At 36.5% G+C, this 17,676-nt stretch overlaps 1 protein-coding gene across 1 annotated transcript in view; it reads left to right on the top strand.

Moving 5' to 3' along the window:
* DNAH8 (dynein axonemal heavy chain 8) overlaps positions 1-17,676 on the top strand; it is a 158,103-nt gene that overhangs the window by 123,495 nt on the left and 16,932 nt on the right. The window contains exons 70-80 of the mRNA XM_060777916.2: positions 1,946-2,101; positions 3,091-3,246; positions 4,764-4,946; positions 7,005-7,110; positions 7,924-8,176; positions 8,270-8,460; positions 12,323-12,444; positions 12,763-12,881; positions 13,284-13,486; positions 15,867-15,940; positions 16,527-16,679. Of these exons, the coding sequence (XP_060633899.2) occupies positions 1,946-2,101; positions 3,091-3,246; positions 4,764-4,946; positions 7,005-7,110; positions 7,924-8,176; positions 8,270-8,460; positions 12,323-12,444; positions 12,763-12,881; positions 13,284-13,486; positions 15,867-15,940; positions 16,527-16,679 (1,716 nt within the window). The remainder of the gene's footprint in view (positions 1-1,945; positions 2,102-3,090; positions 3,247-4,763; positions 4,947-7,004; positions 7,111-7,923; positions 8,177-8,269; positions 8,461-12,322; positions 12,445-12,762; positions 12,882-13,283; positions 13,487-15,866; positions 15,941-16,526; positions 16,680-17,676) is intronic.

The following is a 17,676-nucleotide window of genomic DNA, read 5'->3' as shown; positions in this document are numbered from 1 at the left end:
GGGAAAAGCATATTTCCTATGATTAATTTATTTTCCATCCCCTAATGAAATTTTCTCAGTGAGCAATTTGCTGATGGCCTGAGCAATCAAACCTGGAAATTAAGTCCCTGGCTACCTTTTAACTAAGGTAAATGCAAGATAATATTTGTCATTGTCCTTTTCCAAAACCTAAAAGCAGGTTTGGGTATTATGCTAATTTAATCACTATAATGTTGTTAGAAAAGTGAACTTTTGAGTTCTCCAGGATGCTTTGTCAGGCAGGTGGTCAAGGGACAGTGAAGTAGAAAAGTTTAAAGCTTTGGACCCATCTACACTACACATTGAGCCATTCCAATGGTAATTTAAATAAATGGCAATGGTTTGGCATCTTTTTACTTTCATAACAAGCAATCCTGGCAATAGCAATCTGCTCTTGAAATTAATGAAGTTTTATTTTTTTTATTAAATGTATTAAATACATAAAGACAGAATAGAATATTTCTAGCAAGACCTCAAAGCACAGGAAGACATCAATAAATAAAGAGAAAAATGAAAATAAAAACCTGCACCCCATTCTAAAAAGCTACTACTTGTACTCATATTTAATCATCCTTCAGTTCTATATTTGTTACAATTTTGGACAAATAATATTGATTGATCACTTAAAAAAAATTAAAGTAGTCCTTTCAAATGCACCTTTTAAAATAACTAGAAAAATAGTACTTATTCATTAAATCAGTGCAGTAAACTCTGTCTCCAATTTATTTATTTATTTACGATATTTCTATCCTGCCTTTCTTGAACTCGAAGGTAACTCAAAGCAGCTTACAACCAGGCAGCCATTCAATGCTTTAACAATATACACTTAAACAACATTTAAACAAAATTTAAAGTACATATAATAAAATAAAACAATCAAAACATATAAAACTAATGCCTTTATTGTTAGCCTCTTTGTCCAAAAATCATCTGAGCCCTTCTGATATTCCATTTCACATACTTCTGTGTTTGACTGCTGCACTAGATTCTGAAGGCTTGTTCAAATAGCCATGTTTTCAATTTTTTTGTGGAAGATCAAGAGGAAGGGGGCTGATTTAAAATCCCTAGGGAGTGACTTTCCCAGCTGGGGCCACCACTGAGAAGGCCCTGTCCCTCGTCCCCGCCAGTTACGCCTGCAAAGAAGGCGAGACCAAGAGCAGGCCCTCTCCAGATGATTTTAAACTTCTGGATGGTTCATAGGGAAAACTTTAATCGCATAACTTCACCAATACTTATATCATATTTGCGTGTACATTTCTAATGCTTCAATTGCTAAGGAAAATATACTAGGAAAAATATGGAATTTATTATTTCCAGCTTGATACATTTTCCTAGTATGTGTGTGCCAGTATCTTTTGGGGTATGTTTTTAAAGGAGATTATTCTTAGACATGTGGATATCTCTGCACAGATATATGAATGCATTCATGTCAGGCATGTAGCCAGGGGGGAGGCTTGAGGGGCTTCAGCCCCCCCCCCCCCGAATTTCTCATGGTGGTTCACGAAAAGGCCTTACTGGTGCATTATTTAAACTGTTATGTTTATTCATATCATGATCTGATCACCATACTCAATATATCCCATATGCATGATGGGGGTATTGGGGTAATGATACAAAAGATTTGCTAGGCTAGACCCTCTTTCACTCAGACTCAGTCCCACCCTAAACTCAGCCCCCCCCCCCGAAACCCTCCCTGAAAAAAATTACCCCCCCCCCCCCGAAACGAAATCCTGGCTACGGGCCTGATTCATGACATCTGTCCATAATAAAAACTAAGCATATTATGGCAGCTAGTGAGGAAATGGATCTATATACAATAGTCTGATGATAGAGGATTTTCTTTGTCTTAAGCTTGATGGCATGGTAATGCATGAGAAAACCAGTATTCCAAGAGTGAAGCAACTACTGAATTTTTCTTAATCTTCAGATTAGTGAGTGGAACCTGCAAGGGCTCCCAGGAGATGAACTGTCAGTGCAAAATGGGATCATTGTCACTAAAGCCACAAGATATCCACTTTTAATAGATCCACAGACCCAAGGAAAAACATGGATTAAGCAAAAAGAAAAGGACAATGATTTACAAGTAAGTCGTTCAAGTGTGAAATGTCCCTTCTCCCTGAGCCTATTTGTTCCCTTGAAACATAATTAAAAGTAAATGAAAGTAATATCCTATGTGATCATAAAAATGTCTCAAGTATTGTAATCTGTTTTGGAAAGGCACCCATTCTTTCTTGGCCAGACATGGGTTCTTTTCACCTCTGATGCTAATATTACTTTCAGATAAAGTTAAAGCAATCATTGACCTTTTAAGAAACTGTTATATTTCCTGCAGAAAACACAGAAAACAGGAACATTAAAGCTTCTTGGAATTTGCCGTCTAATGGTGTCAGTTATGGATGTAGACGCTAGATTTGACTGGCCTTAGTTTCAGATAGGAAATAATAGTGGTCTGCATCAGATAACTGTTGTGAAGTTAAACATCAAAAGATAAATATTTTACAATAGGGATGTAAAAATATTTACAAAAGTTCTCCTTGGTAAGAAATTATGTTTTTGCATAGAAAGATATCGACTGATTTGTGATTTGTGCACGTGCGTTTATTCATGTATGCAATTTTTAACTTTACAATCCATATTTTAATAGGTAGGGAGGCACTTGTGTTTGTAGTTTTTGTATGTTAAATGTAGATGTGTAGTATTTAAAACATATGACCTTTGAAATTTGTTTGTATGTTATATTATTCTTGTTTATTCTTATTTTTGCTTTTCTGAATACAAAATGATTTTTTTTTAAAATGATAGTGCACACACTCATGTTTTTGTCTAGCAGCTATTAAAATGATAAAATGATTTTATGGAAATGTTTAAATAACATAAGTGAGACCTTTTTTATCATTATGTTATGCACCGTACAAACTAATTTATATCTGCCTAAAAGTAAATTCCCACTGAGTTCATTGCTCATTGAGATTTGTTTCTACTTAAGTGTATATACAATGGTAGCCTTAGAACTTTCAAAGTGAGAAAAACTACCCTATCTTTCTTTTATAATGAATTCTTTCTCTTTATAAGGTGACAACTCTGAATCATAAATATTTTCGCACTCACCTAGAAGATTCTCTCTCTCTGGGAAGACCACTTTTAATTGAGGATATAAGTGAAGAATTAGATCCTGCCCTTGATAATATATTAGAGAAGAACTTCATTAAATCAGGAACTTCTTTCAAGGTGGGTTACCTTATGAAATGACCTACATACATTTTAAATTAAGTGTTGTTTAAAAACCTTGCAAATTTTTGCCCTTCTCTATACTGAGCAGGCAATCTCAAAGAAATTCTCCAGTAGACCAAAGAAACACCTCCTTTAATATGGGGTCAATTTCTTCTCCAATTCAGAAGTATGGACAGATTCTCCTTGACATGTTTTGTTCTTTTGCTTTATTTGTGATTCTTAGGAAGATGAATTTTCTTTCTCTGGCTTTGTGTATTCCACAGTTAGCCTCTTCCTAACTCTCTCCTCCACACACACACACACTTTATTAATTTTTATCTGCTTTTTAATTTCATGTTTTAATGTATATGTTTATTATATGTCTGTTTTTATGTGGCATTGGATTGTTGCCTTTTGTAAGGTCGTTCTGAGTCCCCTTTGGGTTGAGAAGATGGGGTATAAATACAGTTAATAAATAAATAAGCGTATTAACATAAAATAGAGCTAATAAGGGGACATTTCACTTTGCCTGTATAACAAGCTTTTAAAGGATCCTTCCCAACAAACTACTATAATGCTATAATTTCATTCAAACTGAGATGGCTCCATCCTATTGAATCCTGGAGTTCTGCAACGTAGGGAGGGGTCTTTGGAATTCTCAGGCAGTGCTCTCTATTGCATCACCAAACTATTTAAGCATTTATGGGCTCTCCGCTGAAATGAACAATTGGGGAAGAGAGGGTCATAGACACCCTTTATCTGTGACCCTTCATCTGCTGAAAGTGTCTTCTCTGGCTACTTACCTCCCATCTCAGGATTCCAGATGAGTGCTTATTCTCTGGAAAGCTTGCTCAAAAAGGGCAGTGTTAGTATTTGTTTTCTTGAGGAAAGGAAGTATTTTAGGAGGAATAGAAGGCTACACATTATGGAGTTCACTCTTCCTATAAAGCTGGATAGCAAGTTCAATAAGAAAATATTAATCTCATGGAGAAAAAAAAGCAGACATGAAATGTTGCAGAAGTCTCATCCCCTGCCCTTAATCTATTTCTCATTTAACTTGAGGCTGGATTGCATCCATTACAAGCATGTACTAAATGTATGGCAGAAGCACGGAAATGTACTACACACTAGAGCTGGATTTATACACTGGAACCGATAGAGACACCATGAAAAATGGGGTCAATGATAGAATGTATGAAATATACCATAGGCAAGCAATATATATCGTGAACTTTCCTTTGATTTACATAATTGTCATAGTACTCTCTGATGAAAAATTGCAGGAGAGGAACCCAGCAGTGTACACACCTTTCAGAAGTTATTTAATCAGAAACAAGGGGGAGAGAATCAAGATTTGGCAACCATGTAGAAACCCAAGAGTTATTTGTTGTACCCAAATCAATTTATAAAATGTAACACTGCATTAATAATTGTGATATAAAATATAAAGCATGCAGACATTCTTACTGATAATCTTTCAAGAATTTACAATGTCGATTTCAATTTATTAAAATGTGGTTTGAACTGTTATTTAGGTGAAGGTTGGTGACAAAGAAGTAGATATCATGAATACATTTAAACTTTACATTACTACAAAATTGCCCAATCCTGCCTTCACTCCTGAGATCAATGCTAAATCATCAGTAATTGATTTTACTGTTACTATGAAAGGGCTTGAAAACCAGTTATTGAAGAGAGTAATACTCACAGAGAAACAGGTAAGTTAACAAATAACAGTGAATAGTGTACAAACAAAATTATGAAAAAATAGTGTGTGATTGAAGTTCAGAAACTGATTCTGAAATAAAGACAGTTATTGTGGTTCTGAAATTATTTTTAAAAGGAAGAAAATACAATGACTTCTATGACTTCTGGATCAGAGATAAAATTAATGAAAGGTTATCTATAATCTGCAATTCTATCAGGAAATTGAATGCTCCTATTTTGTTGCTTGTTTATTTAACTTACATGTTATCAAAGGGATACCATTTGAAGGCCAGTGACCAATATTTCTCAGGTATAGTTATTGGGGGAAAAATCCCACCCCCTACTAATGTTCAATTTACCTTCCTGTGATCTGAACAAGCTGCTTGAAATATTGACATGTCTGGCCTTTGAGTTCCTCCACTCCATCCCAATCAAGATTTTGACCTTTGTGGGTGTTGGTGATATGGACATAGGAGGAGGGATGGACTCCAGGTCCTATCAGTGAGAGAGATGCATGGATTTGATTAATCCCTTCCATGTGCACTGCAGTTAGAATATTGTCCTCCCAATTTTTTGTCACCTGAGGAAGAGATAGTGGCACCAGATGGGTATAAACAGAACATGTAAAGTGTGTATTGTATTGATGACTAACTTGTGCAGATCTGTCAACCTATGGTATTTGTAATCTACAAGTCAGAAGGCCAGGTGTAGTGGATATCGTAGAACACTAGTGGCCAGAGATCTTTGTTGTTCACTCTTTCAGTCATTTCTGACTCTTCATGACCTCATGAACCAGCCCATGCCAGGGCTCCCTTGTGGGCTGTTGCCACCCCCAGCTCGATAAGTCACTTCAAGGATACCATTCATCCATCTTGCCCTTGGTTGGTCCCTCTTCCTTTTTCCTTCTATTTTCCCCAGCATCATTGTCTTCTCCAAGCTATCCTGTTTTTTCATAGACTATAGATGCAGAGCCAATCTTAAGAAATGGGGCTACAAAGTGGAATCCACGACATGCGAGTGTGAAGAAGAGCAAACTACTGACCATCTGCTGCAATGCAACCTGAGCCCTGCTACATGCACAATGGAGGACTTTCTTGCGGCAACACCAGAGGCACTCCAAGTGGCCAGATACTGGTCAAAGGACATTTAATCAACTACCAAGCTTGCAAACTTTGTGTTTTGTCTGTTTGTTTTGTTAAAAAAGTAATACAACTGTCTGGTTGCTCCTGACACGATAAATAAATAAATAGACCATAGAGTATAGTCCTTATTTACAGCATTCTATTTTGGCAGCTCACTCAGTCAGGAGTTCAGCTTCTTTTGCAACATTCTCTTCATTGGCATTCTGGAAGATATCTGCAAGGCAGCCATGGGGTCCACTACCTCTAATTTTATCCCTAATCATAGGACCGATATGACTGAAACATTTATTATCTGCAGGCTGCTGCAACATGCTGCATGTCATACATACCAATTTACCATGAAATGCATGTGGATGCTGGTCTTTTAAACTCCTTTCTTGATACTTTCACTCTCACGGTGACCAACAATAGAAATTAAGACTAATTATGAAGTTCTTCCTAGTTGTGGGAAAGTGACTCTACTGTTCTGTCTGGTCCTCTCTCCTCTCTCTCTTGCTTCTCCCCTTCTCTCTCTTTCTCATCATATCCTCACCTCCCCATGATAGGAACTGTGGATTCATATGCCAATTCTCTCACACCAGAAGCGACTTGCAGTTTCTCAAGTCGCTCCTGACACGACAAAAAAAAAAAGAACTTATATATATGGATGCCTCAGTTTGTCCTTCCTGTGCTGCTTCTTGTCTTGTACACAATTTTGTTATCTATTTTGTTCTTGAGCCATTGTTGATTTTGCCATGGGCTGTGCTGCAGATGTCAGCAATTTATCTTTCCTTCTTCTACAGCTAGAAGGGAAAACTTTGCACAACTCTGATTTCTTGATCATTGGAAGAGTACCCTTTCCAGTTGGGGCCATCCTTCCCAGAAATAATGTCATGCTAACTATAGATAGTCAACTCATCTTTATTCCTATCTTGCTTTTTAATGTAGGAATTGGAAGCAGAGAGGATTAAACTCATGGAAGATGTAACTTACAATAAACGGAAGATGAAGGAACTAGAAGACAATCTCCTTTATAAATTAACTGCAACAAAAGGTGTTGTGTTGTTGTTTTATTTATTTTTTCTTTATTGAAGTTGCAGTTGACATTTTTCACCTTATCAAGGATATGAACACATGAATTCTTGATTATACGTTTATTAAAAGGTCTAGCGCTAACCTGTAGCTTGCAAATAAAGGCTCACACCAAGGTAAAAGAGATTTTTAAAAAATACTTTTCTCATATAAAATTAGATATGAAGTATTATTTTTTTGGTTTCTATAGGCAGGGATATTTAGGTTGCTTTTATATAGTGGGTTATGCAATGTGAACCTATGCATATAATTTTAAGTTGTATATTCTAAAGACAAAAGATTTTTCACATAGCTATGTCCTATAGGGAGATGCAGGGCTAAATCACTAGAACTTTCAAGTATCCCAATACATATGCATATGTTCTTTCTGTCCACACCAATGTGATATACTGGGTGTTCAAGGTGACTAGATGATAAATATAGAGGGGGAGTTTCAACATGAAATAGTTCGCTCTTGAGGCAGATTGGCCTCCAATTTCCTGGTGGATAGAGAGTGGAACATTAACTTACAAACCTTGCCTGGTCAGCTCATTTTTTCATGCCTAGTATTATTATCTCAGTGAACTTGAAATATCTTTCCAAGGTCCCATGTGTAGAACCTTTTGAGAGATCTGCCTGATATCATTTAATGAAAGAAGCCAGGATTTGAAACTTGGACTTTCTGAAGTCAATCCAAGTTCTTTACCATAGATACACTGAGAAGCTATCTCAAGCTAGATTTTGACCATTACAATTCCAAGGCTTCCTTATGAAATATTTCTTCTATATCCCTTAGGTTCTTTGGTGGATGATGAATCATTGATTGGTGTCTTGAGAACTACCAAGCAAACAGCTATGGAAGTGTCAGAAAAACTGGAAGTTGCAGGAGAAACTGAGAAGAAAATTAACACTGCTCAAGAGGAATACCGTCCAGCTGCAACACGTGGAAGCATTCTGTATTTCCTTATCACAGAAATGAGCATGGTCAATATCATGTATCAAACATCATTAGCTCAGTTCTTAAAGTTGTTTGATCAGTCCATGGCTAGGTAGGAAAACTGCTATTTCTTTAGAGCCTGTCTTTCTGCATACTTTCCAAGTGAGATATTCATTTATTTCCTTGCTTTGTGTTTATATCAAAGGTCTGAAAGGTCCCCGATCCCACAGAAAAGGATATCAAATATTATAGATTTTTTGACGTATGAAACATTTGCATATTCTGTCAGAGGTTTATATGAAAACCATAAATTCCTGTTTACACTGCTTCTGACATTAAAAATTGATCTTCAGAGGGGCCAAGTTAAGCCAAAAGAATTCCAAGCACTTATTAAAGGTAATAATTTTGCTCTACATTCATCCTACCTTGTTGCAGAGACCTGTAGTGGGCTGTACATTTTTCATATTATCTTCATGAAAAGAGTTGTATGAATTAGGCAAAGAGCAGGCAACTGTTTAATGCTATTAGACAAATCATCAGAGATTTGATCCCTTATATCAGTGATTCCCTACCTGTGGTCCATGGACCACCAGTAGTCTGCAAGAACTAAAATGTGGTCCATGGCCTACACTGTTGCAATGAGAGCGACTGGTCTTGCGAACCCCTCTTATAGTGCTGAGGTTTATTAAATATTATTTTCTATGGGAGAGCAGATGGTGACTACTGGATGGCGTATGTTCTGTATCAGAAACTAGAACTGATGTGGTCTAGCAAATGCAGTTTTCTGAATCAGCACCTCAAATAATCAAGCCAAATCTAAATTTGACCAAAAACTGATTTGTAACCCTTTTGGTACTAATGGTGGGAAGTGGTCCCTGTACAAAGTGATTCCTGGTCAAAGTGGTCCCTGGTCAAGTGATCCCTGGTCAAAGAAAGGTTGGGGACCATTGATCTAAATCAATGTTATGCACCACTTTATGGTGATAATTTATAATTATATCACTATTTTTGTTAAAACATAAAAAAGCAGCTTAATAGATTTTTAAAATCCTATATCCAAGATCTGCAAGGAGTTAGAATCAGGCATCTGCCTCTTTCATACCAGCAATCTTAAATATCTGCCAATCTTCTGGCAGAATGATTTAGTGGCCGGTTGAAGACCTAGCATGGTAATGGACCATAATGTTAGCATGAAGTTGGGATAGGAACAAGTTAACTCTAAACTGGGTTTCAGTGCAGCACATCCTTAACTATATCATCTCCTCCAGTTAAAACATTACTGTAACAGTGTAATAATAATTCAAAAATATAATGTCCATATGCATTGGGATTAGTTACAAGCCTCTGTTGGCAGTAGAAAAAGATTCACTGTGTTATCTTAGAGATATCATAAAAGAGCAATCCACTGTCTTAAAATATGTCAGCAGAAAAAATGACACGGGGAAGGATGGGACAGAAAAGGACCTGAAATATACCAGATCCAAACCTACTATAGCTAGGCAATAAATCACAATGCTGGAACAAAATTAGGCTGGAGGGAAGATAATTCTAAGTACTTTCTAACATCGACAAGTCTAGAAGGGTTGGAATTGAAGATAGTTTAAGTTGGTTTGGTCTTGGTTCATTTGACCTTGGCTAACTTTGCCAATTAGGTTCTCTATCAGATAAAAAGTGATACAGATTTAAGATTAATACGATACAAAAATAAAACTGCTATTAAACTAAAAGTCAAATTAAAAGCAGTTAAAATGACTATATGTTGCACTATTATACTAAATATGAAAAGCTGCCATCTTAGAAGCTATGATTTTTTCAAAAGCTCATGTATAACATTCTGTCACCTTGCAACAATGTCTTGGGACGTCTGGGAGAGTACATATTTTGTGTATGCAAATATATGACAATTCTTTATTTATTTATTTTAATTTGGATCATACAAGTAGAGTATAACATTTCCTCACAAGAAAATTTAGAAGATAACAAAATTGGTGTATCTCCCTCCCTCCCTCCCTCCCTCTCTCTCTCTCTCTCTCTCTATATATATATCCAAATTAGCGAAGAAGGAGAAAAAAATCCATATATATTCGCCCTCTTCCAGTGTCGCTTATTGTTTACAATCATAAATACTGTTCTTATCCCCTACTTATGTCCATCCCTTTCCCACTGTTTCCTCCTTCCCTCCCTCTGATCCTTCCTCCCATATGACCATTCCATGAATTGTCGTGACTGGGGATCACATGTCTACTGCTGACATGCAGTTCCCATCATTATTCCTTGGTCTGAACACATACTTCATATCCAGCTTCCATTGTTGGGACATGAAAATACATCATGGCAGCCTTCCTCTCTTTTGATTCTCAGGGCAGAGATTAAAGCTTCTGCTTCCACATTTAAATTAATCATAGTACTAGTAACATCAAAGCTTAGCCACTGAGTTTCTTTTGGGAGAGAGAAAGCGGGATATAACTAATAATAATAATCATCATCAGCATCATACTCATGATTTGCTTGAATTACATCTTGAAAAAACCCCCAGATAGGAAGTCTTGTGATCAGATAACTAAAATGTGGTTGACACATTCTTTGAGGAAGATATGGAAACTATGTTCTTACACTTAGGAAGGACTTCTGTTCAATTCATTGTCTAATGCCTAAAAGCTTTATATGAGTGTTAAATATTGACAAAGGCAATAATGCTGATATAATATTGCCTGTGACACTACAAGAGTTTGCCTTGGCTCCTGTTTTGTGTTAGTCATGGAAAAAACACTGTTTAAAAGAATGCTATTAATAAAAGAAAGTGTCTTTATGAGACAAATAGGTAGAATAACTTGTCCTTATAAATGCAAGGACAATGAATTTATTGGACAATCAAGAATAAGGATATGAAAGGAGGACAATTAAAGGTTTACAGAAAACAATATGTACTGAAGCAATAATAACAGCAAAAAAACCCAAAAAGCAATTTTGTATTATTGATATGGAAGATAATGGCAGAAGCTTAGACATTTATCCTATGCACTTTCAAATTTTAAGAAAATACAACACAAAAGGCTGTCAGTGTGATGTGATAGGGAAATATTATTGTTGTTTTAATGATTATAATATTCTTCCAATTAGGTGTTTTGAAAAGATTTACTGGCAAAGTGTTCCAGTGTTTCTGGCATACTAGGTGATTGTTATACCAAGGTTAATGTTGGCATAATAGCATTCTAACTGTATGCTTAGCCAGGACGACAATGCTGTAAAAACAAGCACTAATAGACAAACAGTGTTATATAGTATGCATGATAAAAAAAATACTTTCTGGGTTCACCCTCTCCAGGAAGAAAGGAATCCAGTGCCCTCAAGTTCCATCACAGGAAGGTTACCCAGAAGGATACCATATAGTCAATGTTATCAAAAGCCTCTGGAAGATCCAGCGGAACACCAGCCAAGATACACTCCCCATCTAGATTCCAGCATAGGTCATCCACCAAGGCAACCAATGCCATCTCTGTCCCATAACCAGGACTAAAACTAGATTGAAATGGATCTAGATCAGTAGTTCTTAACTTGTGGGCCATGAACCATGAGTGGGCCACAAGGATGAAAATCTGGTCCGTGAGCCTGCTTCCTCTTTATTTATTTCCTTTTATTTTATTTCCACCACTTCTGTGCCACCTGTCACTCCTTCCCTGTCACTGACCATGGCACATGTTCTGTATCAGAAACTAGAACTGCTATGGTCTATACAAAGCACTTTTCTGAAGCAGCACCCCAAACCAAATCTAAAGTTGACCAAATGCTGATTTGTAACCCTTTTGGTACTAATGTTCGAGAGCGGCCCCTGGTCAGGTAGTCCCTGGTGAAAGTGGTCAAAATGGTCCTCAGTCAAGTGGTCCCTGATTTAAAAAAAAGGTTGGGAACCACTGATCTAGATAATCCATCACACACAGAAACCTCTGGAGCTGGAATGTGACCATATCTTCCAGAACCTTATCTAAACATTGAGTTTAACATAATGTTCTCTGAACTGAAGATTCCAGTTGTGCCATGTAAGCTTCAACATTTCTATTCCACTTCATTTGCCTGAATGAAACTCACTTGCCAGTAACTAGAATGCATTGATACACATTTCTCAAAACCCATACAACACAATTGCAATAAGGAACCTGTAGAAAACCTAAAAATACCTGTATTTTTATCCGATATTCTGAAATTCAGATATTATATTAAGCATCATGCTTCTGTAAATAATACTCATGGTTTCATCCAGGTGGTGCTGCACTTGATCTGAAAGCTTGTCCTCCTAAACCATTCCGATGGATTCTTGATATGACATGGCTAAATCTGGTGGAACTGAGTAAACTACCACAATTCTCAGAAATTATGAATCAGGTGGGATTATTACTTATACTAGTTTCATTCTATATATTATTGACTCAGCATTACATCATGTATTTTAAATAACACTAAGATGGCCATTAATCATAAGATTTTGGATTTTTGTATCTTAAATTATGCAATTTGTTCTTGTTATTTCTACAAAGAAACAGGCATCAAATGACCATAAATGCAATACATTTCTCTATGTTGTCAAGCACACTCTACCAAATGTAATAATAGATAAGGCTTCACTAAAATCTAACTTTCCTAAACTGTCTCAAGTTTTCTGGTAAAGAGAAAGCATGGCTTTTCTCTTTGGTTTATACTTAGATCTGCCGTAATGAAAAGGGATGGAAAAATTGGTTTGATAAGGATGCTCCAGAGGAAGAAACTATCCCTGATGGATACAGTGATGCTCTTGATACCTGTCGTAAACTTCTGCTCATTAGGTGAGGATTCTCAGAAGTTTTCATAAGTTGTTCTCTCTTAAGAAAACTCTGTTTTAGATCTAGTTCAGTTTGACTGTAATGGTGGATCAGAATGTAGTTGATTGAATTGCTGCTTGTATCAAAATACATTCCTACAAGCAAATAATAAACCATGGGTTTATTATTGGCTTACAAAGTCTCGTCTATCTTGTTTAGGGTACAGTTATATTCTACCAGCTGAGGGTGGAAACATGAACTCATTCTGGCCTGTTTCTCCTGTTGTTCACCTTAAAAAAAGGAAACAGTTAAGACTAATATAAACCAGAATAGTTTAGTATAGCAAGATTGAATTTAAATCCTTGAAATAAATATAAATAAATTGAAATATTCTACTTTAGACTCATGTGTTACGTTTCTTTCTAGGTCTTGGTGTCCAGATCGCACACTTTCTCAAGCTAGAAAGTATATTGCAGATTCATTGCATGAGAAGTATACAGAACCAGTCATTTTAAACTTGGAGAAAACTTGGGAAGAAAGTGATAAACGAACACCTCTTATTTGTTTCTTATCGATGGGATCTGACCCAACTATCCAGATTGATGCACTGGCCAGGAAACTTAAACTGGGTATAATTATAACATTTTATCCTTTGAAATAACTTAATTGTAGAAAATTGTTTTGCTAAATTTTGTTTTTTTTTTTTGAACTAACTGATGTTCTTGAATTATATAGGCTTGAATTCTGTAAAATAACTTTTGAGGTTCTGGCATTTAACCTTTCCAGTGCCACTGGTTTGAATTTCAGGTTTACAGATTAAGGTTAAGCACTAATTGTTCAACCTTTAAATGGTCTTTTAGACCATTATAAAAAATGCTTTATAATATTAATTTAAGTCAACCAACTTGAAACATATCTTTCAAAAATAACATAAAGTCTAAGGCTGTGAAGACACATCTCATCAAAGAAAAAAAGCTTTTTAAAAGTCAGAAATTACTTTCTTTATTACTTCACTAAGTCTTCATTAACATCCAGTAAATGATGATGATGATGATGATGATGATGATGATGATGATGTAGATGATGTAGAGTTTTGGAGCACAATACTCCTGACCCCACGATCGTGTTAAAAAACAAAGTATGGATAGTTGATGTTGTAATCCCATGCGACAGCAGGATTGAAGACGAACAACTGGAAACGCTGACACGATATGAGGATTTAAAGATTGAACTGCAAAGACTCTGGCACAAGCCAGTCAAGGTGGTCCCAGTGGTGATCGGCACACTGGGTGCAGTGCCTAAGACCTTGGTCTGCACTTAAACACAATCGGCGCTGGCAAAATTACCATCTGCCAGCTGCAAAAGGCCACCGTACTGGGATCTGCACGCATTATTCACTGATACATCACACAGTCCAAGACACTTGGGAAGTGTCTGATGTGTGATCCAATACAACAGCCAGCAGAGTGATCTTGTTTGCTGTGGACTCATCTTGTTGTGTTTCAAACAACAACAACAACAACAACAACAACAACTTTATTTATACCCTGCTTCCATCTCCCATAGGGACTCAGATGGCTTACAAAATAGCACATAAAGATACCATACATAAAATTCATAATACATAAAATAAAATACATCAACATGAAAAAATAATACATTACATAAACCAGGTATATAAATTGGATGAAACAACTTCTATTAAAAATAGAATCAATTAAAAGAGCCATATAATCAATATAGCAGCCTAGCTGAATGCACAGAGTACTAATAGAGACAAAAAATGCTAACAGAGACAAAAGAGAACATATTCCGATCAAGTGTGTTGTAGTCAACAAAAATTATGCTACAATTAAATTGCAATTAGCTGCCCATGTTTGTGGGTTTGATAGCCACAGATTTGAGCATTTGCAAGTTCCCCACTGCTCCTCCAAAGCTTCTGCTCTCCCCAAACCTGAGGCTGCTGTGTGCATAAATAGCCTTGGGGTTCAGCTGCAAGGGACACCATGAATCACTATACCTCCTGCTGACCACCTCCAAAGCCAACTGCTATGTGGACTTGTCTAGCTGATCAATGGGGAGGTCGTTATAGGAATGTAGGGGACGGACCCTCTTTCTCTCCTTCCTCCGCTAACCACCACTTTCACCTTGGTCCTCAGGGTCTTTGCTTTCTCTCCCTGTCTCTCCCATAACCAGGGTATACATGAGGGTTCTGGGTGTAGAGGGAGAAAGGAGTATGGGGCAATGAGTGTCAGAAGCCATGATGGGCACATGGGGAGTGCAGCCTCTTTTCTCCCTCTTCTGCTGACCGCTGCCTCCTCTTGCATCTGTCTCTGCCTTCCCATTAACTCTCTGTGCCTTTTTTTTTTGCATCCCATCAGCTTCTGCTATTGGAAAGAGTGAAAGGAAACACTATTATTTTTTTCTTGCTCCTTCCAAAGACAGATGATGATGGCTAGCTGGTTGTGGGACAGAGAAGTAGAGAAGGAGACAGGTGAAGAAAGAGGCAGGAAAGATGAGCAAGTCCACTGGGAACCATAGTGATCGTGGCAGCACCCTTTCTCTGTTCATTGCCCTTTCCTGCTCCAAGGGGAGTACCAAAGATAATGTAGATTTTCCACATTTATGTGAGTCATTCTCCTCTAATCCCGAAAATGTTGAAGACCAACTATAATCTGTAAAGAGCCACAGTACTCTTTGGGCTTTGGGGCATGGCCACTCCCATCTCCAGAACATAAGACAATCCAAATATATGGATGTGGCTGATTTGCAAGAAAAGGAAGATGTCACAAATAATAATAAAAAGATAAATCCTGGGAAATATATAAAATGGGTTCTTGAAGATCTGAGAAAAACATAAAGGATTATTCAGTAATGGCTAAATCCAATCCTTGACCTGAAAACTGAATTACCAAAGAACACTCCTCTCATCTTTTAAAAGGTGTGTTTACAATGGAGAAAGCACATTTATATAATTTTATACATTCATCACCATTTTATTCATTGCAGAAAACAGAGCTATATCCATGGGCCAAGGACAGGAAGTTCATGCACGCAAACTAGTTCAGATGTCAATGACACAGGTATATATATATAGATACAGCCTTGACAAAATGCTTTTATAATGTATTTTCTACTGCATGTGTCCCTATTGTATGTTTTCCCACTCAATGTCATTCAGGTTTTTCATTTAAAAGATAAACTCACTGATTCTGTTTTTTTTTTTTTCACATTTGAAAATTTGTTAAGAATTTTCTCAGTGTAGTTTATTTCAGATTAATGTTTACAGGACTAGTGTATTAGTGTAACTTTAAAGAAGCAAAAGTAAAATGGCATACTTGCTGAATCAGGCCTAAAAGCAAATTATCTCTCTCTCTTTTTTTTTTAGAAATTGTTTTTTTCTTCCAAGAAATCCTTTGACCAAAACTTGCAAGGGCCTGTCTAACCTTTTTATAACTACCACAAGATGGCAGCACAACTGTATTCACTTATTTGAATCTAATTGTTTCATTTGAATTAAAATCCATATTTTTTTCCTAGCATATATTTTAATCCTCATTATTATCATAGAAAACAATCAACTCTTCACATACTGCCATAGTTGTTTGTCAATTGCAATATACAGTACTGGAAACGATGCATTTTGTTAACAGACTATTTTGGATACAGGGTGGTTGGGTGTTGCTTCAGAATTGCCATTTAGGTCTAGAGTTCATGGAAGAACTTTTGGAAACGATAATTACTGCAGAGATTCCTGATGAAAGCTTCCGTGTTTGGATAACCACTGAGCCACATGATAAGTTTCCTATTACTTTGCTGCAGGTTAGTTAACTTAAATATATCATCTTCACCATTTCCTTCATCGTCGTCGTCATTGTCATCTTCTTTATACCTAATGATTTTTGAAAACTGGGACAAAAGGCAACTTACAAATTAAACAAGTACAATATAATTAACACATAGTTATGTTTTGAACATTAAAATGGAATTATACTTATATTATATTTAGTATTAGCACTAAAATATGTTAAAACATTCAACTTTAAACCTGAATATGGTTGGCTTTAATTTACTGCTTCAGCTGTGAGTCTTGGCCCCAAATGGGGGTTCCCTTAACTCAATGTTTGGGTCATGAAAATTTGGCAACAGTAATAAGTTTCTGAATGCCACCTAGTTTTTTTAGACATCTACTCAAATCTGTTAGCAGCAGCATGCAGTGACACACATGTGCATGCACACACCTGGAGTATATATTTTCCATATTTATATACCTGGGGTCACAAAAAAATCTCAGACAAAAAGTGGTCACAAGTGGAAAAAGTTTAAAAACCTTGCTTTAATGCAAGTATCTTACATGGCTATCTAATAAAACTAAAGAAGGGAGAGAAGAGAGCAACAGATGAAGCAGATTAGAACTTGGGTCTCTTGCCTTGATCAGCCGACAAGAAGTAAGGCTGGTAGATTGGTTCTTCAGCTTTTCAAAAACAATATCTCCCTTTCTACTCCTCTCCCTGCCACATGCAGGTATTGTATATTATAAAAGTATCCCAGGCTATTTGGTACAGTATATTAAAAAACAAATTACAATTATATTTTGATTTATTTATTTATTTCGGGTATTTTTACCCCGCCCTTCTCAGCCCCCTAGGGAAGACTCAGGGCGGCTTCCAACCGGCACATATTTGATGCCTACAGTAAAATACACAACAACAGTAATTATAAATAATTAAAACATTAAGTTAATACAATAATACACTACAATACAATTGTAGTGATACTATTCTGATTTTCAATCATATGCTAGCATGTAAACATTGCA

This window comes from Anolis sagrei, chromosome 1 (genome assembly GCF_037176765.1).
Source record: "Anolis sagrei isolate rAnoSag1 chromosome 1, rAnoSag1.mat, whole genome shotgun sequence".
NCBI lineage: Eukaryota > Metazoa > Chordata > Lepidosauria > Squamata > Dactyloidae > Anolis > Anolis sagrei.
The sequence above is the reverse complement of the archived record's forward strand: the minus strand, read 5'-3'. Positions and strand labels throughout refer to the sequence as shown.